This window comes from Camponotus floridanus, unplaced genomic scaffold, assembly GCF_003227725.1.
Source record: "Camponotus floridanus strain SB8 unplaced genomic scaffold, Cflo_v7.5 scaffold250, whole genome shotgun sequence".
Taxonomy (NCBI): Eukaryota; Metazoa; Arthropoda; class Insecta; order Hymenoptera; family Formicidae; genus Camponotus; species Camponotus floridanus.
Genome location: NW_020229382.1, coordinates 266067 through 282127, shown reverse-complemented (window position 1 = coordinate 282127; position 16061 = coordinate 266067). Strand labels below are relative to the sequence as shown.

At 28.7% G+C, this 16061-nt stretch overlaps 1 protein-coding gene and 1 pseudogene across 1 annotated transcript; one reads left to right on the top strand and one right to left on the bottom strand.

Annotated features, from left to right (window-relative positions):
* Positions 1–9832, bottom strand: LOC112638144 (cytochrome P450 4C1-like). The gene is made up of 13 exons (XM_025409254.1): positions 9739–9832; positions 8440–8745; positions 6479–6588; positions 6095–6185; positions 5232–5417; positions 4938–5031; positions 4194–4296; positions 3424–3524; positions 3109–3214; positions 2956–3024; positions 657–825; positions 276–455; positions 1–210 (listed from the first exon to the last, which is right to left on the bottom strand). Exons 2-13 carry the CDS (start codon positions 8591–8593, stop codon positions 50–52), a joined length of 1524 nt encoding a protein of 507 aa, XP_025265039.1. The 5' UTR covers positions 8594–8745; positions 9739–9832; the 3' UTR covers positions 1–49.
* A 2050-nt stretch (positions 9833–11882) lies between these two features.
* On the top strand, positions 11883–15622 carry LOC105256341 (annotated as a pseudogene).
* The last annotated feature ends 439 nt before the right edge of the window (positions 15623–16061 follow it).

Sequence of the window (16061 nt, the reverse complement as noted above, 5' to 3'; positions counted from 1 at the left end):
TTGGCAATGCGTCAACTTTTTACTCATGTGGCATCTTAGTTTCAAACGACTATTTGATTGGAATGAATTTTATATGAACTGGATGAGAAGGACGAATTATCATATGTGCTTTCAACCGGATATTCTTTAAATATTCAACGGGTTCCAAATAAAAATTGTGCACCAAAGGAGCAATCAGAGCTTTCATTTTTAGGAAAGCGAACCGTTGACCTACAATGCGAAATTTATTAAAAGTGATCGACAAGCGAGGACAAATAAAATTATAGTTAATTTACCTATACAATTCCTTGGCCCTGCGCTGAAAGGTAAGTAGGAATAAGGATGACGATTCTGTATCTTTTCAGGCAAGAATCTATCCGGATCAAATACTTCTGGATTTGGCCAAAACTTAGGATCTTTGTGAGCTCCGAAAAAATTAAGAATTAAGATCGTCCCTTTCGGTATGACACATGATTCTGAAAAGGATATTGTAAAATTAAAAGATTCTAAAATGTATGAAAATAAGAGTTATTTGAGGAAAATAAGATATAATATAATATTATATTCGTAAAATACTAATGTGTATTAATCTTATTTTACATACGATGATATATACTTTGTGGTGTAAAACGTTGAAAAATATATATAATATATACAAAAATCTAATAATTAATTACTCAATTTTATATCCTCTGCAACATGTCGTGATACCATAAACACGCTGGGATACAAACGTAGAGCTTCTTTTATACATCTTTCTAAATATGATAAATTTTGCAAGGATTTCATATTAAGTTTTCCTTCGTCCTCTTGCATCACATTATCAACCTCAACCCTCACACGCTCCTGTGTTATTGATAATAATTAAAATATTTTTCTAATTATTATGATTTCGATGCGTGCGCAGGCAAATAAATTCTTAAGAAATTAAAATCAATTGTATATATTTATTTTACAACTGTTTTAATTCTTTAAAAATATATATACTAATATATACATGTGTGTGTGTGTGTGTGTGTGTGTGTGTGTGTGTGTGTGTGTGTGTGTGTGTGTGTGTGTGTGTGTGTGTGTGTGTGTGTGTGTGTGTGTGTGTGTGTGTGTGTGTGTGTGTGTGTGTGTATTACGGGCGAACTCCACAAGGTGTGCAGAGCCGACATTGCCGGGAGATGTCAGTATTATGTAACGTTCTTAGACAAAGCCCGCTGAAATGGTTTATTAACTGACATAGCCCGGTATGATGTAGGCAAAGTCGATGCTGCCTATTCGGCTATAGCAATGTCAATAATCACTATTATATTGCGAATATTCTAAGAGGGCAAAGTCGACATTGCTAATTCTTCATGTGCGAAGTTACGCTAGTCCGTATTGTGTAGTCCTGATTTCTCAATTGTTAAGTGATGATTTAATAGACTGACTAGGTACAAATCTGAAAATATTTATTTGAATATAAATGATAAAGCGCAAATATTTTTAATTATTACAATGACCTTAATTTTTAATCAGTCGCAGACTAAAACAAAAATATAACGTATATATTAATATAAAATTAACATAAAATAAAAATTCAACATAACATTCATACTCTCCTACATATTCCTCTAGCATATGAAAATAGTCGTTATACTTAGGTACAGTTACATAAAATAAATATATAATAGGTAAATATTAAGTACAGTTAAATAAAATATGTTATTTAAGGATATTATTGCTCGTCAAAACTAAACATTAAAATTTTTTATTTTAATCAGTCGCAAATTAAAACTAATTAATTGCTGTATTCATGCGCTAAGCGAATGTGTAGAAGAGATATTTATACCTTATGTTGAATTTTCATTTTACGTTTTATTGAGAAATCAGGACTACACAATACGGACGCGCAGCTTCACCCATGAAGAATTAGCAATGTCGATTTTGCCTACTTGGAACTGGATGAAGTTCGCAATATAATAGGAGTTATTGACATTGCTATCGCTGAATAGGCAGTGTCGACTTTGCCTACATCAATCCGGATCATATCATTAATAAACCATTTCAGCGGACTTTGCCTAAAAACGTTATGCAATACTGACATCGCCCGCACAATGTCGACTCTGTACACTGTACACCTTGCGGACTTTGCCCGTAACATATACAGGGTGTTCTAATAAGATATGTCAAAAATTTAAGAAGATATTCCTCACACCTGAAGAATGAAAAAATGTTATATGGACCATAGGTGCGGAAATGATTATTTCAAGAGTTATGTTGAAAATACTATTAGCTGTATTACTTACACAAGGAAAAATTTAGGATTAATTATTGCAAACGACAATCGTTTAATTAGACTTATTTACATTTGGTTTATGATCTTGAGTATGTTACAATAAATGCTGAAAATGTTCACTATTTTTCTGAATACAACTAGTGACACATCGACGCATCGATTCATGGACACGTTCAAAAATACCTGATGTACAGTGGATTATCTCGCAACCTGCAGTGATACGGTCACGAAGATCTTGAATATCACGCACTGATGTAGTATGTACGATTGTCTTTAAATGTCCTCACAAATAAAAGTCTATCTGATTGAGATCCGATCACTGCTTGTAGATATTTGTTGCTTTAGGAAAACGATGAACATTTTCAACATTTATTGTAACATACTCAAGGTCACAAAACCTAAATGTAAATAAAACTAAATGTAAATAAGCCTAATTAAACAATTGCCATATACAATAATTAAATTTTTCCTTGTGTAAGTAATACAGCTAACAGTATTTTCAACATACCTCAAAAAAAACATTTCCGTATTTATGTCCATATAACATTTTTTCATCCTTTAAGTGTAAGGAATATCTCCTTAAATTTTTGACATATCTTTTTAGAACACCATGTATATATAAAATATATGGCACCAAAAATTTGGTGTCCATACTATTAAGAAAAAAAGTCGTAAATGTAAATAATTATCGCAATATAATGAGAAATAAGTACCTGAATATCTTTATGTTCAGCTAATAGTAATAAAGTAAATATTATAGCCATCGATGTAGTATCATGAGCCTGTAATCATCATCATATTGTCATATCGTTATATATGCTTATGAGAGAGAGATGTATACAAACAATTAAAAAAATAGTAGATACCTCAAACATAAAAGTATCGACTTCTTCTCTGATGTCCAAATCAGTTAAAGAATTTTCTCGAGATGCCGCTATTAAAAGATCCAACATGGCTAGTCGCTTTTTTTTAAGTAGAATCAAGCAGTAACAATTTCACTTTTGCATATTGCGTTAATTTCATAATATAATTCTTGTTTAAATTCTATTACAAATAATAATGATTTAATTTTGCAGCAAGTCACTACGAGTGAATATGTGTTTAATATAAATGATACAAGCATAATTTAAAATATTGATTGCACTGTCAAACTTAAATTAAAAACTTTGATCTCTTACGTACTTCCAAATATTTCGACATCTTCTGTTTCTTCATTACTTTCAAGATTTTTTAAATACTGATGGTCAGTAAGTTGGTGATAAAGCTTTCTTTCCGCGATAATCTACATACAATATTTAATTTTTAAGAATCTTTGTATTAATAACAATATTATTTTATATATAAATGAAATATGAAGTATACAGGGTGGCCCATTTTAATTTCCCCAGCCAAATATTTCGGAAAATAATGAAAAATCAAAAAAATGTTTCAGACAAAAGTTGTATGGCTTGAAGGGGGACATAAGATGGTATCATTGGTTTTATCTTGAAAAGTTGTTGGAAGGTCGCATGAAGGCCACCTTCAATTTTTTTTTATGGAACTTCCTATTTTTTATTCTTGTAGCTCATCTCGAGAGCTTTTCAAAACACTATAATAAAGTATTTTTTCATTGAGTACTTTTCGAGTTATAAGGCTTGAAATCATTTCTTAATTTTACATAAACCATAAAATATCTAGTAAAATATTCATTTTTCGATTATCCTACCTTAATACTTTTATGTACAAAATAATGAGAGGAATCAATTGGTGTAAAGAAAACACATAGTTATTTTTAAGAAAAAATATGTAATTTGCAATTAAAAATTACATATTTTTTCTTTGAAACAACTATGTGTTTTTTTTACAACTTTTGTCTGAAACATTTTTTTGATTTTTCATTATTTTCCGAAATATTTGGCTGGGGAAATTAAAATGGGCCACCCTGTATAATTTAAGGTGTTTTATTACATACTTTTTCCGTAAATCCGTGCAATATTTTCAAGAGTTTCTTTTGCTTTCTTCCTTCTGACGACAATGAGAATAACATATCGTTGTAGAACCAAGGCCTGAAGAATCTAAATTCAATAAAGTTATATAATTGTAATTCAATAAAGCTATAATAGCTTCAATAATTCACTAATTTAATAAAGCTTTAGCTCGTAATTCAACAAAGCTATAATTCCAATAATAATATAATTTTGTAAAAGCCTAAAACGTTATTTGTAAAAGCATCATAAAATCAAAATAATCTTTAAATAGTCATAAAATATAGAGAATAAATGAAAAATTGAAAATTATGTATGTGTTATGAAAAAGAATCTTCTAAAAACATTGTACTTTTGTTTCAGCTATAGATTTTTTTGATCAAAGACAATTTCTTCTTAGATTCTATTATACAATTCTATTATATAATTCATTTTTACTTTATTTCTCAAAATTCTAATATTTCAAATTCTTATAACACTTTAAGAAATTAAAAACTGCAAATAATATTTATCTTATAACAAAACGTATAGTGGAGCACGAAGATATATTTTTATTGCAACTTGTCCGCTTAAGCGATTTGGTGTCTTATATTAATTGTTTATTTTCTTATGACTATTCATTAATTGATCTATTTTCAAAATATATCATAATAATAATCATTACTTAAAAAATCGTAGATACATCACATCATTATATAGATTTATTGTATATCAATTAATATATAAATTACCTATAAACCAACAATTCTATTAAATCGTGTATCGCTTTTCGATATTCTTGATGGAATGTGCCGAGTTTTGATAGGGAGACGCCCATAGCAGTTTCTACAAATGCATTTATTATAAACGATTGAAATAATAGTCAAAAATTTAAAGGATAGCTTTGAGTATAAAAAAAATCGAATATTATCTATCGCGATTAAATCGATATACTACATAAAAATTATCTCCTTACCTTAAAAAATAATCATTTAAAATGAAATTCTCATATACATATAACAATGAGAATTTTACAGAAGTCTTACCGCATATCGCGTTTAGAGTATGTTCACTGACAAATGGTAATAAATCCTTTACAACTGTCCCTCCGACATCTTTCAAAGACTTTGTCATGCAATCACCCTCTTTGATCAAAATATCAACAAATCGATTTAACATATTAAAATGAAATGCAGGTGTTAGTATTTTTCTTCTTGCGTGCCACTTAGCGCCTAAAACAAAAAAACAAATTTGTGCATTAAATTACAAATAATATTTTATATAAGATGTCTTTATTAAAGTATCTCTCTTAATTTAATGTTTATTGATAAATCCTTAAATAACACATTAATATAGTACGTTAATTTTCCTTATATATCACAAAATTGTTTTATAATCTTTTAAACTTCTTCTTATGGAATTTTTACGGTAAGAGAAACTGCAAGTATCAACGTGGATTTAGTTATTATTTTGGAATTAATTCTTTACAAATTAGAGAGAGTGGAAAGAACAGAAACAGAAACGGGATAGAATAGAAATAGCAGATAGAAATAATTAATATTAATATATTAATATAACATTAATATTAATATATACATATAAGTCCATTACGTGATAGTGTTTGATTTAAATAAAACCTCTCTATTACTTCTATTTATTTGAGAATACATGCATCTTACTTCTATTTATTTGAGAATACATGCATCTTGGCGAAATTATCTCTCAATATAATCACACCCAAATTTTCTTTAAATCTACTAGCTTATACAACAAAGAAGTTGTATAAATTCACCGTTTAAGATAATATTCAAGTCTAAGTATCATTTTATTTAAATTTTTATGATGAAACAGATCGATCAGAAATTGTAATAAAAAAGTATATACTCACATATTAATGTCATATTATTACCTGTGCTAGTGAGGAGACCTGTGTTTAACCAAGGATGTAAGAAATTATAAAGGTGATTTTTCTCGATGTACTTATTGCTGCTTAGAATTATCTGAAATCATCGCAAACAGAAAGCAATATATACATATCTCTCAATATATACATGATATATACATATATACTATCTATTTATTATATTTTTTAATTTTACATACAAAAAAATATTTATTAATTATATCTCTGTATTTTGAGCTTAATTATTTTGATCTTAATTTCGACGGATCGATTTGTTTCTTTATTTTTTTTATAAAATGTTTTTGATGAGCAGATACCTTGGTATGAATCGCAAATTTTTTAAATTTAGTTAATCGTAATGTCTACAAACAATTTAATTTCTTCTAGTACCTCCAAATCATCTGGATGACGGATACTTATAATAAATGTGAAGAAACCCCAGACTTTAAAAACGGGATAATACTGATCAAATATTTCACAGCAGTATTTCCATATTTCCTCTGAAAATTACATTATAAATACACATATCAATACACAAATATTTTTATGGGATTAATTTTAGTTTTAATATTAGTGCACCTTTATTCAAATACGTTGTAAATAAATAAATAATAATAAAGAAACAAATCAATAATAAATAGTAAAAGGCAGTAAAGAGCCAACGCAGTTGTAGGGCGTGGATAAAATAATTTCCAAGGCAGCAAATCAATTTTAACAATCCTTTCGCTTTATTCCAAATATTTCGGACTCAATTCGAGCCTTCTTCAGTGAATCTAATAAACACAAAGAAAAGATAAATAAATCAACTAAGGAAAAATTAAAACACAATCTCAATAAATGAAAAAAAGAGGAAAAAGCATAGTCACATGTATGCATGATCTATAAGAGCGACCTTCGTCAAGGCTGGTCCATCTGAGAAAACACGATGCAAAAAGCCCTCTCAACGATACAAAGCGCGAAGAGTGATGCACTAACAAAATAAAACCAAAACTAGTCACAAATCTTAAAAAAGAGAAATTCATTAACACTAATTAAAGGCAACTCACTCACTCAGACAAGAGACAGACCAGCAAAAACGAAACGAAACAGTCGACAAGCTCAAAATCGAATAGGCCGATAATTCAAACAGCAACGGCAATAATGTCATATTATGGTCGGTAATAATAAGAGGACAAAGCCAGTCAAACCGAAAAACAACCCGCTAAATCTTGGGCATGTTTTCAACTATCGATAAGCACGAAGTATTTAATTTTACAGTATCGCTTTGGAGATTCAACGCATTTTTTTGGCGCTTAATATAAATCATTTCAGAAATGAGTCTTTTTCCTAAAAATCATTGCAGAACATAGAGCGCTTAATCACACATTTGATTTTGATGATGTCGAGATTCTGGATGAGGAAGCGTTTTTAGGAAAAAGACTCATTTCTGAAATGATTTATATTAAGCGCCAAAAAAATGCGTTGAATCTCCAAAGCGATACTGTAAAATTAAATACTTCGTGCTTATCGATAGTTGAAAACATGCCCAAGATTTAGCGGGTTGTTTTTCGGTTTGACTGGCTTTGTCCTCTTATTATTACCGACCATAATATGACATTATTGCCGTTGCTGTTTGAATTATCGGCTTATTCGATTTTGAGCTTGTCGATTGTTTCGTTTCGTTTTTGCTGGTCTGTCTCTTGTCTGAGTGAGTGAGTTGCCTTTAATTAGTGTTAATAAATTTCTCTTTTTTAAGATTTGTGACTAGTTTTGGTTTTATTTTGTTAGTGCATCGCTCTTCGCGCTTTGTACCGTTGAGAGGGCTTTTTGCATCGTGTTTTCTCAGATGGACCAGCCTTGACGAAGTCGCGTCGCTCTTATAGATCATGCATACATGTGACTATGCTTTTTCCTCTTTTTTGCATTTATTGAGATTGTGTTTTAATTTTTCCTTAGTTGATTTATTTATCTTTTCTTTGTGTTTATTAGATTCACTGAAGAAGGCTCGAATTGAATCCGAAACGTTTGGAATAAAGCGAAAGGATTGTTAAAATTGATTTGCTGCATTGGAAATTATTTTATCCACGCCCTACAACTGCGTTGGCTCTTTACTGTCTTTTACTATTTATTATTAATTTGTTAATTTAGAGGAGCCTTTAACTTTGTTTATTTTATAATAATAAAGAAAATGGATTTTTAATTATGGATAATTATTGCAAACAGAAGTGCTTATATAAGTAATCTACATGCAATAATCTTGATTAATCTTGAGTATAATGTTCTATAGAATAGAGGATTTATGAATTTAATTTTTGCTTAAATGACAGATCGTTTGTCAATTAATGTAAGTAGATTAGAAATTTTGTAATTACCTTGTGAAACATAGCAGTGGCTCAAACTGCCAACAATTGGAAAACCTGATGGTCCCGGTATAAGATTATAGAGTCGCCCGCTTTTTCCATGATGCACGTAATAATTATATACCAATAAAATAAATATAGATAATACTAATATAGTAATGAACATCGTTTCTTAACTGTCCTGATATGACCGTCTAATTAAGTTTAACCCTCTTTGGTTTATTATTTTATTATTCTTGGATCGCACGAATCATAAAATAAATAATATTTGATTTTCAATATAATTGACAATTAGCTTGATCCTTAATATCGTTAATCCTAAAGAAAAATAATGAGAAAGAGTGAAAGAATAATCATTGTAATGCATTTGTCATATATTTCTTTATAATTAATAAGTTTTATAAAAAAATCTGATATATTTAAAATCTGATATATTTAAAATCTGATATATTGTTTATTGTAATGGGAAAAAACATTGTTTATGTGCTAAATTTGTGAATTAAAAAAAAAATTGCTAATCGGACATTGCTTGCAATAGTTTCTCTATTTAGTGTATACGATAAAATTTCATTAGATTATATTGCAAAATCTTTATAGTAATTAATATTATTATAATTAGAATAAGAGGGAGAGAGAGAGAGAGAGAGTGTGTGTGTGTGTGTGTGTGTGTGTGTGTGTGTTATTCTTGCATTTCTTATATCAAAGATTTATTAAGTTGTTTTTAACATTGTTATAATTTTATTCTATAACTGTAAAGAAATATTTGTAAACGATCATATCTTAATGTCCGCTTACATTCAAGGATACAGTGTTACTTTATAATAAACAGGAGCTATTTAATTAAGTATTTGCAAATTCTATCATAAACAAAGGATTATATTGAAATCTTTTTCTGCTTTTTTTTCAAAATCATCATCGTATTATAATATAAATGTAAATGTCGCATATAATATGTAAATTATATAATTATCGCGATTGATATTAAATAGCGTGTTTACGTTTTTTCTTATTTATTTTAATTATTTGGCATCAATTTTTTGTATCTAAATTATTGTATCAAAAATTACTACAAAATTAACTTAATATACATTTAATAAGATAATAATATATAATATTATAATATATGTTATAATAACTTAATATAATTATAGTAATCAAACAGAATTAATAATTTATGGTATTTGCAAGAATCTCTGTGTTAAAACGCGTTTACATTAATTATGCCCATATATTTACATTAAATATATTCATATTTGGGATTTTACAATGGAATGCTATAGTCTTATTTTATACAAATATTATAAAGATTACCTGATAGATTCTCTGATGTGATGGAAACATAATCGAAATGATTCAAATATAATTATACATCTCGTTAAGCGAACAAATAAGTCAGTACAACAAATCTGCGCGGACTGATAATAATAATCTAAAGACTACGTTTAGCTGTTTTTATATTCTCCAACTCATATAAAAAATTATATTTCACAATGAAAGAGAATAAATTAAAAAATACACAAGGCTCTTAATTTAATTTACATAACATATTCAAAGTTCAAAATCGAAGAATGTTTGCATCAGAATTTTCATAAGATATCTCTCTCTCTCTCTCTCTCTCTCTCTCTCTCTCTCTCTCTCTTCTTTTTTTTTTTTTTTTTTTTTCTCTCTCTCTCTCTCTCTCTCTCTTCTCTCTCTCTCTCTCTCTCTCTCTCTCTCTCTCTCTCTCTCTCTCTCTCTCTCTCTCTCTCTCTCTCTCTCTCTCTCTCTCTCTCTCTCTCTCTCTCTTCTCTCTCTCTCTCTCTCTCTCTCTCTCTCTTCTCTCTCTTCTCTTCTCTTCTCTCTCTCTCTTCTCTCTCTCTCTTCTCTCTCTCTCTCTCTCTCTCTCTCCTTATTTAACATATTGTAAATTTTTATTTATTAGAGCACACGAAGGTTCAATGCAATATAAGACTAATACAGAAGAATAATAAATCTCGATTTGTATAACTTCTGGTCTATTTATAATCAACAGATTTGTCTATTGCATCTTCTATTCAGCCAGGATAAAATGAAATGATTAGTATTTATTAGTAGTTATTATTATAATCATTATCTTACAATTGCAACAAAACGATAATAGAATATCAGATAAGAAATAAAGATTATAGTTCGCTATATGCAAATTTTACATATGTCATTAATCTAATAAATAAGTCGATTAAGTTGCGTCATTAAAAATGATTGACATCGAAAATAACATGACAAGACAAGATGTTACGACAAGAGTTTACGAAGGAATTATGCAAAGAAAAGAACATTGTTTATAGTATATTTTATTGCTTAAGTCTGTTTTATTGTCTATAAAAATGCTATTTATATATCAAGTGCATTATATATTATACTAACAAGGTTGATGTTTGTATTACGTTGTACAAGTTTTATGTTTGTATGTTTGTTTTATGTTTGTACGTTGTTTTATCATATATACAGGGTGGCAGGGAATTTTTGACCTTAACGATGTAAGGAGGTAGATTAACTCAAATTAAGAAGGAAGGACCTCTATTGTTTTGTGATTGTCGCAATAATTAACGAAAAATTAATATACGTAGAGAATATATACATACACGCACACATACTTACTCATGCATAACTACAACTGCTAAGATGTATTTTTCTTTCCTTATTTTTTTTATATAATATATGTATTTTTTAATTTGATGTAGAATTTAATTATTTAACCCATTCTCTTTCCTAAACCCTGAAATCGCACTAAGTCCTATCCCGCGTAACAAGGATTAAATTCCTTTACCGAAAAGGGACCACCGAACGAATAGGCGTAAAAACGCAGAGTTCAAGACATTGTTCATTTCTTGAACATAGTGCAGAGTCAGAATAAATGTATGCGAAATATTATCACCATGAACGTAGCAACGATAAATAATAGTACTAATCGAATATGTAACGAGTTAATTGGCTCGATATTCGAGAGCAAGGAGATCCACTTTGCATTTATATATAACGGGACTACCTTTTCTATCACGGCAATTGTTTCGGAAGAGTCTCTATTTAAAAGAAGTACCGAAAGGGACGATTTTTCTCTACAAAATCAGATCAATCGCTTTCTATTCTCACTCACGATATATTTCTCAGATCGCAATAAATTTTTATATCATAATTTAATTTTACGTTAATTTTACATTAATTTTATAATTTAATTTTATTCATTTTATTACTCTTCCATCTTTATCACTTGGCCTTTATATATGTACACATTTTAAGGACAAGGATAACCGCTTTTATATAAATTTATATTTTTTTCGAAATTTCATTGTGCTCATATGATTAATAATACTTTTTCTTATTCTTTTTGCGAGCTGATAAAAAATAATCAGAAATACAATAATCATTAATTTTAATAAGATGCAACGTGCATTCCAATATACGCAACGTGTAAAATACAGTTAGTATAAGTTAGTATCACGCAGCAGCATCTACATCGTTTTCGCATGTTCCGCTTTATTTTCAACGACATATAATATCTCGATATTCCGAAAAACTCTCGAATTATCCGTTTTTTTCACTATTTATTGAATCATTCATGGATGAAATGAAATTGATCGGATTCATGTATTTGCTGTCGTTTTGTAGTCATCTTAGTGCGGCTCCGATAAATGTGACCTCTGAGATAAGTATGCTCATTAGGAGAATAATATGGACTAATTGGAATCAGTCAAACATCGAATTCAATCTTGATTCCGTTCTCGACACGGTAAATAAGTTTTCATTTATAGACACGTGGATCAAAATCTTTAATGTTTTGATTTCTTGAATCTTTAATGTTTTATCGTTTTGACTTTAATATTTAATTTCATTAATGTTGTTAAAAGTGATAGAATGTAACTTGCTGTTACTGGCCGCGTTCTCTTATTCCGAAAAATGGCATAATTTCGCAAAATTATATTGTATTATAGTCTTTAAAAAAGACATAGAAGATTATTTTTATATATTTTTGTTGCTTTTGGAGAGTTGATTTAATATTTAATTATTAATACTAATTAATTAATATTAAATTTCTTTTACTTTTTTATTTTGAAATGTAAAATAATGTGAAATATGTATGTCTGCGTGTTTATGCCTAAAAATAAGTATATTATGCATTTTGTTGCTCAAATTTATTCCCAGCTTAGTTTTTCCTTTTCCTTACACAGTCTTTTTACAGCCTAAGATGATAAGAAAAGCGGGTTATCCTGCGGAAGTTCACGTTGTAATGACGGAAGACGGTTATCTCTTGACGTTACATCGTATCCCAGGTGACAACGATTCTTTACCCGTGCTGCTGCAGCACGGTCTTTTAGGCAGCTCCGCTGATTGGGTTGTTCTTGGCAAAGACAAAGCATTCGGTACGATCGTCAATCAATTTTTGAAATCATATATGTATCATAAAATCATACCGTCAATTTCGTCTTTACCATAAAAATGTCATAAAATTTGAAAATTAATCGTATATGTATACAAAGATACTTTACGGAAAGTGACATCTTAAATATTGTAAGCAATTTTCTTAAATTTTAGCTTACCTATTAGCAGATCAGGGATATGATGTTTGGTTGGGAAATTTCCGTGGTAATATTTACTCGAAGGCACATATTTCTCTCTCTCCGTCGAATTTGACATTTTGGGATTTTAGGTATTAGCAAAATAAAATAAAATAGAAATAATATTATAAAAATGAGATAATAATCATTGTTACAATAATTGTTTTCACTTGACGTAATACGTAAGGATTTCTTACACTTATATACACGTACTTATTTTTTCGAAAATGCATCATTTGCAAGATATCTCACATTTTATTGTGCCCATATGTATATTGTTTTTCTTCTTGATTGTTGGTAGATCATTTTTTGCACAAAATTTAGTTTCTGCTTTTATGGAACACGCTATATATTATACACATATGTATATATTTATTTTCTCTACATATGTGTGATATTGATCGTGTGCATATTTATATATTTTATGATATATCGATTGAATTTTTATTAGCTACAACGAAATGGGCATCTATGATTCATCAGCGATGATCACATTTATCACGAATATGAGATCCCAACCATTGCATACATATATGGTCATTCAATGGGCGCAAATAGTTTTTTTATAATGGCATCAGAGCGTCCGGAAATCGCCCAAATGGTGCGAATGATGATCAGTCTCGCGCCAGCAGTCTTTACAGATCACATGCAGAGTCCGGTACAATACTTGATGCCATTTAGAAATGAGATTCAGGTAAAATAATACAATAATAGTAAAGTGTTAAAAATATATATTTAACTTTTATTATCGTGTAATAATTGTTTAAAACAATGCGAAAAAATTAAGTACATTTTTAAATAAAGTACTTTTTGTAAGACATAAAGTTTGTAAACTGTTATTTAAAAAAGGAAAAATAACAGCGTTAGAAATAAATGTTATGGCACATAAACAATGAAAGGAATATGACGGTAGCAATAACCAAATCGATATTTCTGATATATTAGCTACTTAAATTTAATAATCAATTCATATCATTACTTGACTATGATTGATCGATGCTCATTTATTGCTTATATTATTTTATTGTAAGCAATAAATAAACACAATCACATATTCACTTTATGTTAATAATATTATAATGTGTTATTTTTCAATTCTTATGATATCGTTAGAATGAAACAAATATCTGGCAGAATAAAGAAAAAAGATTTGTCTGACAATAAAGTATCAATGATAAATGCACTAGATTGCTTTTTTAATAAAACTTCCTTTGAGGAAATTAATTCTGAACATTTTAAATCTTACACATTTTTTTCTTGCTTCACATTTTGTTTGTTTATGCTGTATATATTCAATTTTGGATTACAATTACAATTTTAAGGCATTCTCTGATGATTTAAAATTAAATTTGTAACGACGTTTTAAGCGTTTATAAATTACTTTAATTGATTTAAAAAATTGATTAAAAATTTATTAATTTATTCCCAAAATTAAAACAAAACTCGGACATGAAAATTTACAAGATTTACAATAAATTACAATATTATTAAGATATTTAATTATAGATGGCGATACAATTGTTCTTTCACGATGAATTCCTCGGTGATTCTGTAAGATTTCTTTTGGAAGATATCTGCGACCAGAACATTGAATTTTGTTCCAATATAATGTCTATGATCTGGGGTGATGATCGCGAACAGTTTAACATTGTAAGTAATAATAATTTGCTGTTGAAATACAACTCGGATCGAATCTTTGAACATTCCGTGATGATTTCACGATCGCGTGATCACACTTGATGTGGAACTTCATATATATCATTATTTTTTATCTATTGTTAGACTCTACTGCCTGTCATCTTGAAAAATATCCCGGCCGGCACCTCGACTAAGACTATACTGCATTTCATCCAAGTATTTGAATCAGGCAAGTTTCGCAAGTATAATTACGGTCGCGAGAGAAATCTATTGATTTATAATTTGACGGAACCACCAAATTATAATTTATCTAACATCACAATACCAATCGTATTGTTTTACGCTGATAATGACTGGTTAATTGACACAGAGGTAAGTAATGGAAAATAAGTATTTATTTAAATAATGGAAAAGTATATAGACAGGAATAACTTGACTATAAATATTGTATATAAATGCAATTTTAAATTACTTAATTGGAAAGGTAATTTAAAAGAAATCGCATACGATAACTCACAAAAATATATCTTCAAGGATGTGAAAAAGTTGTACCATTCATTGCCCAATGTAGTGGATATGTACAAAGTGCCGTGGTCCAAATTTAATCATGTGGATTTTATATGGGCAAAAGATGCGCCAAAACTCGTATACGATAGGATTCTCAAGATCATGAAAGGAGAAAATCCAAAAAACGTTACATCAATGGAATAATATTGTCAACAATCAAAATTAAAGATAAATGTTACACTCTAGATTTTCAGTAATATTGTACTGTAATATTGTAATGATGATTATAATCATTCATTCAATGAAATGTAAACTTATAATATCTTAGTATTCTTTACAACATCTAAAAATGTTTACTAAGCGTTGAATATTCGGAAACAAAATTGTTTTTATAACTCATAGATGGAACAATTTAGAAACATTTAATTTCCAGTTACTTTTCACGTCTTGTTTTATATGCAATTATCAAATTTATGTTGTGGCTCTTTTAGATGTTCAATATTATATTCATTTTGGTGTTTGAGTCATTTGATTTTATTTTTGCGCTTACACATTTTCTGAATGAATTATAAAACACATAATATGATGCATAATAATTTTAATATTTTTTTATACAGTTTCTATCCGATTGTAATAAAAATAATTAATTTTCTTGGATTTTAAAAAATTTTTAAACAATACAAAATTATACATATAAACATGTATATTATATATATTATGTCGTAATGTAGTGCTTGCTGTTAGTGTAATATTCTATATTGCAATTTTGGTAATTTACCTTCTACAACCTTATATTATAAGGTTGTAGAAGATAAATTACCAAAATTGCAATATAGAATATTATCTTATATTATATTATCTTATATTATAAGCGCAAGATCGGTACACAGTAAAAAATTTTGTGCTAAATTTAAC

What these genes read in the sequence shown, in the direction of transcription:
- LOC112638144 (XM_025409254.1), bottom strand. Translation starts at nt 8,593, where the DNA reads ATGTTCATTACTATATTAGTATTATCTATATTTATTTTATTGGTATAT. An exon ending in TACTCTAAACGCGATATGCG is followed by an intron (nt 5,032 to 5,231) that starts GTAAGACTTCTG and finishes ATGCATTTGTAG; the next exon opens with AAACTGCTATGGGCGTCTCC. An exon ending in TCGATACTTTTATGTTTGAG is followed by an intron (nt 3,025 to 3,108) that starts GTATCTACTATT and finishes TGATGATTACAG; the next exon opens with GCTCATGATACTACATCGAT.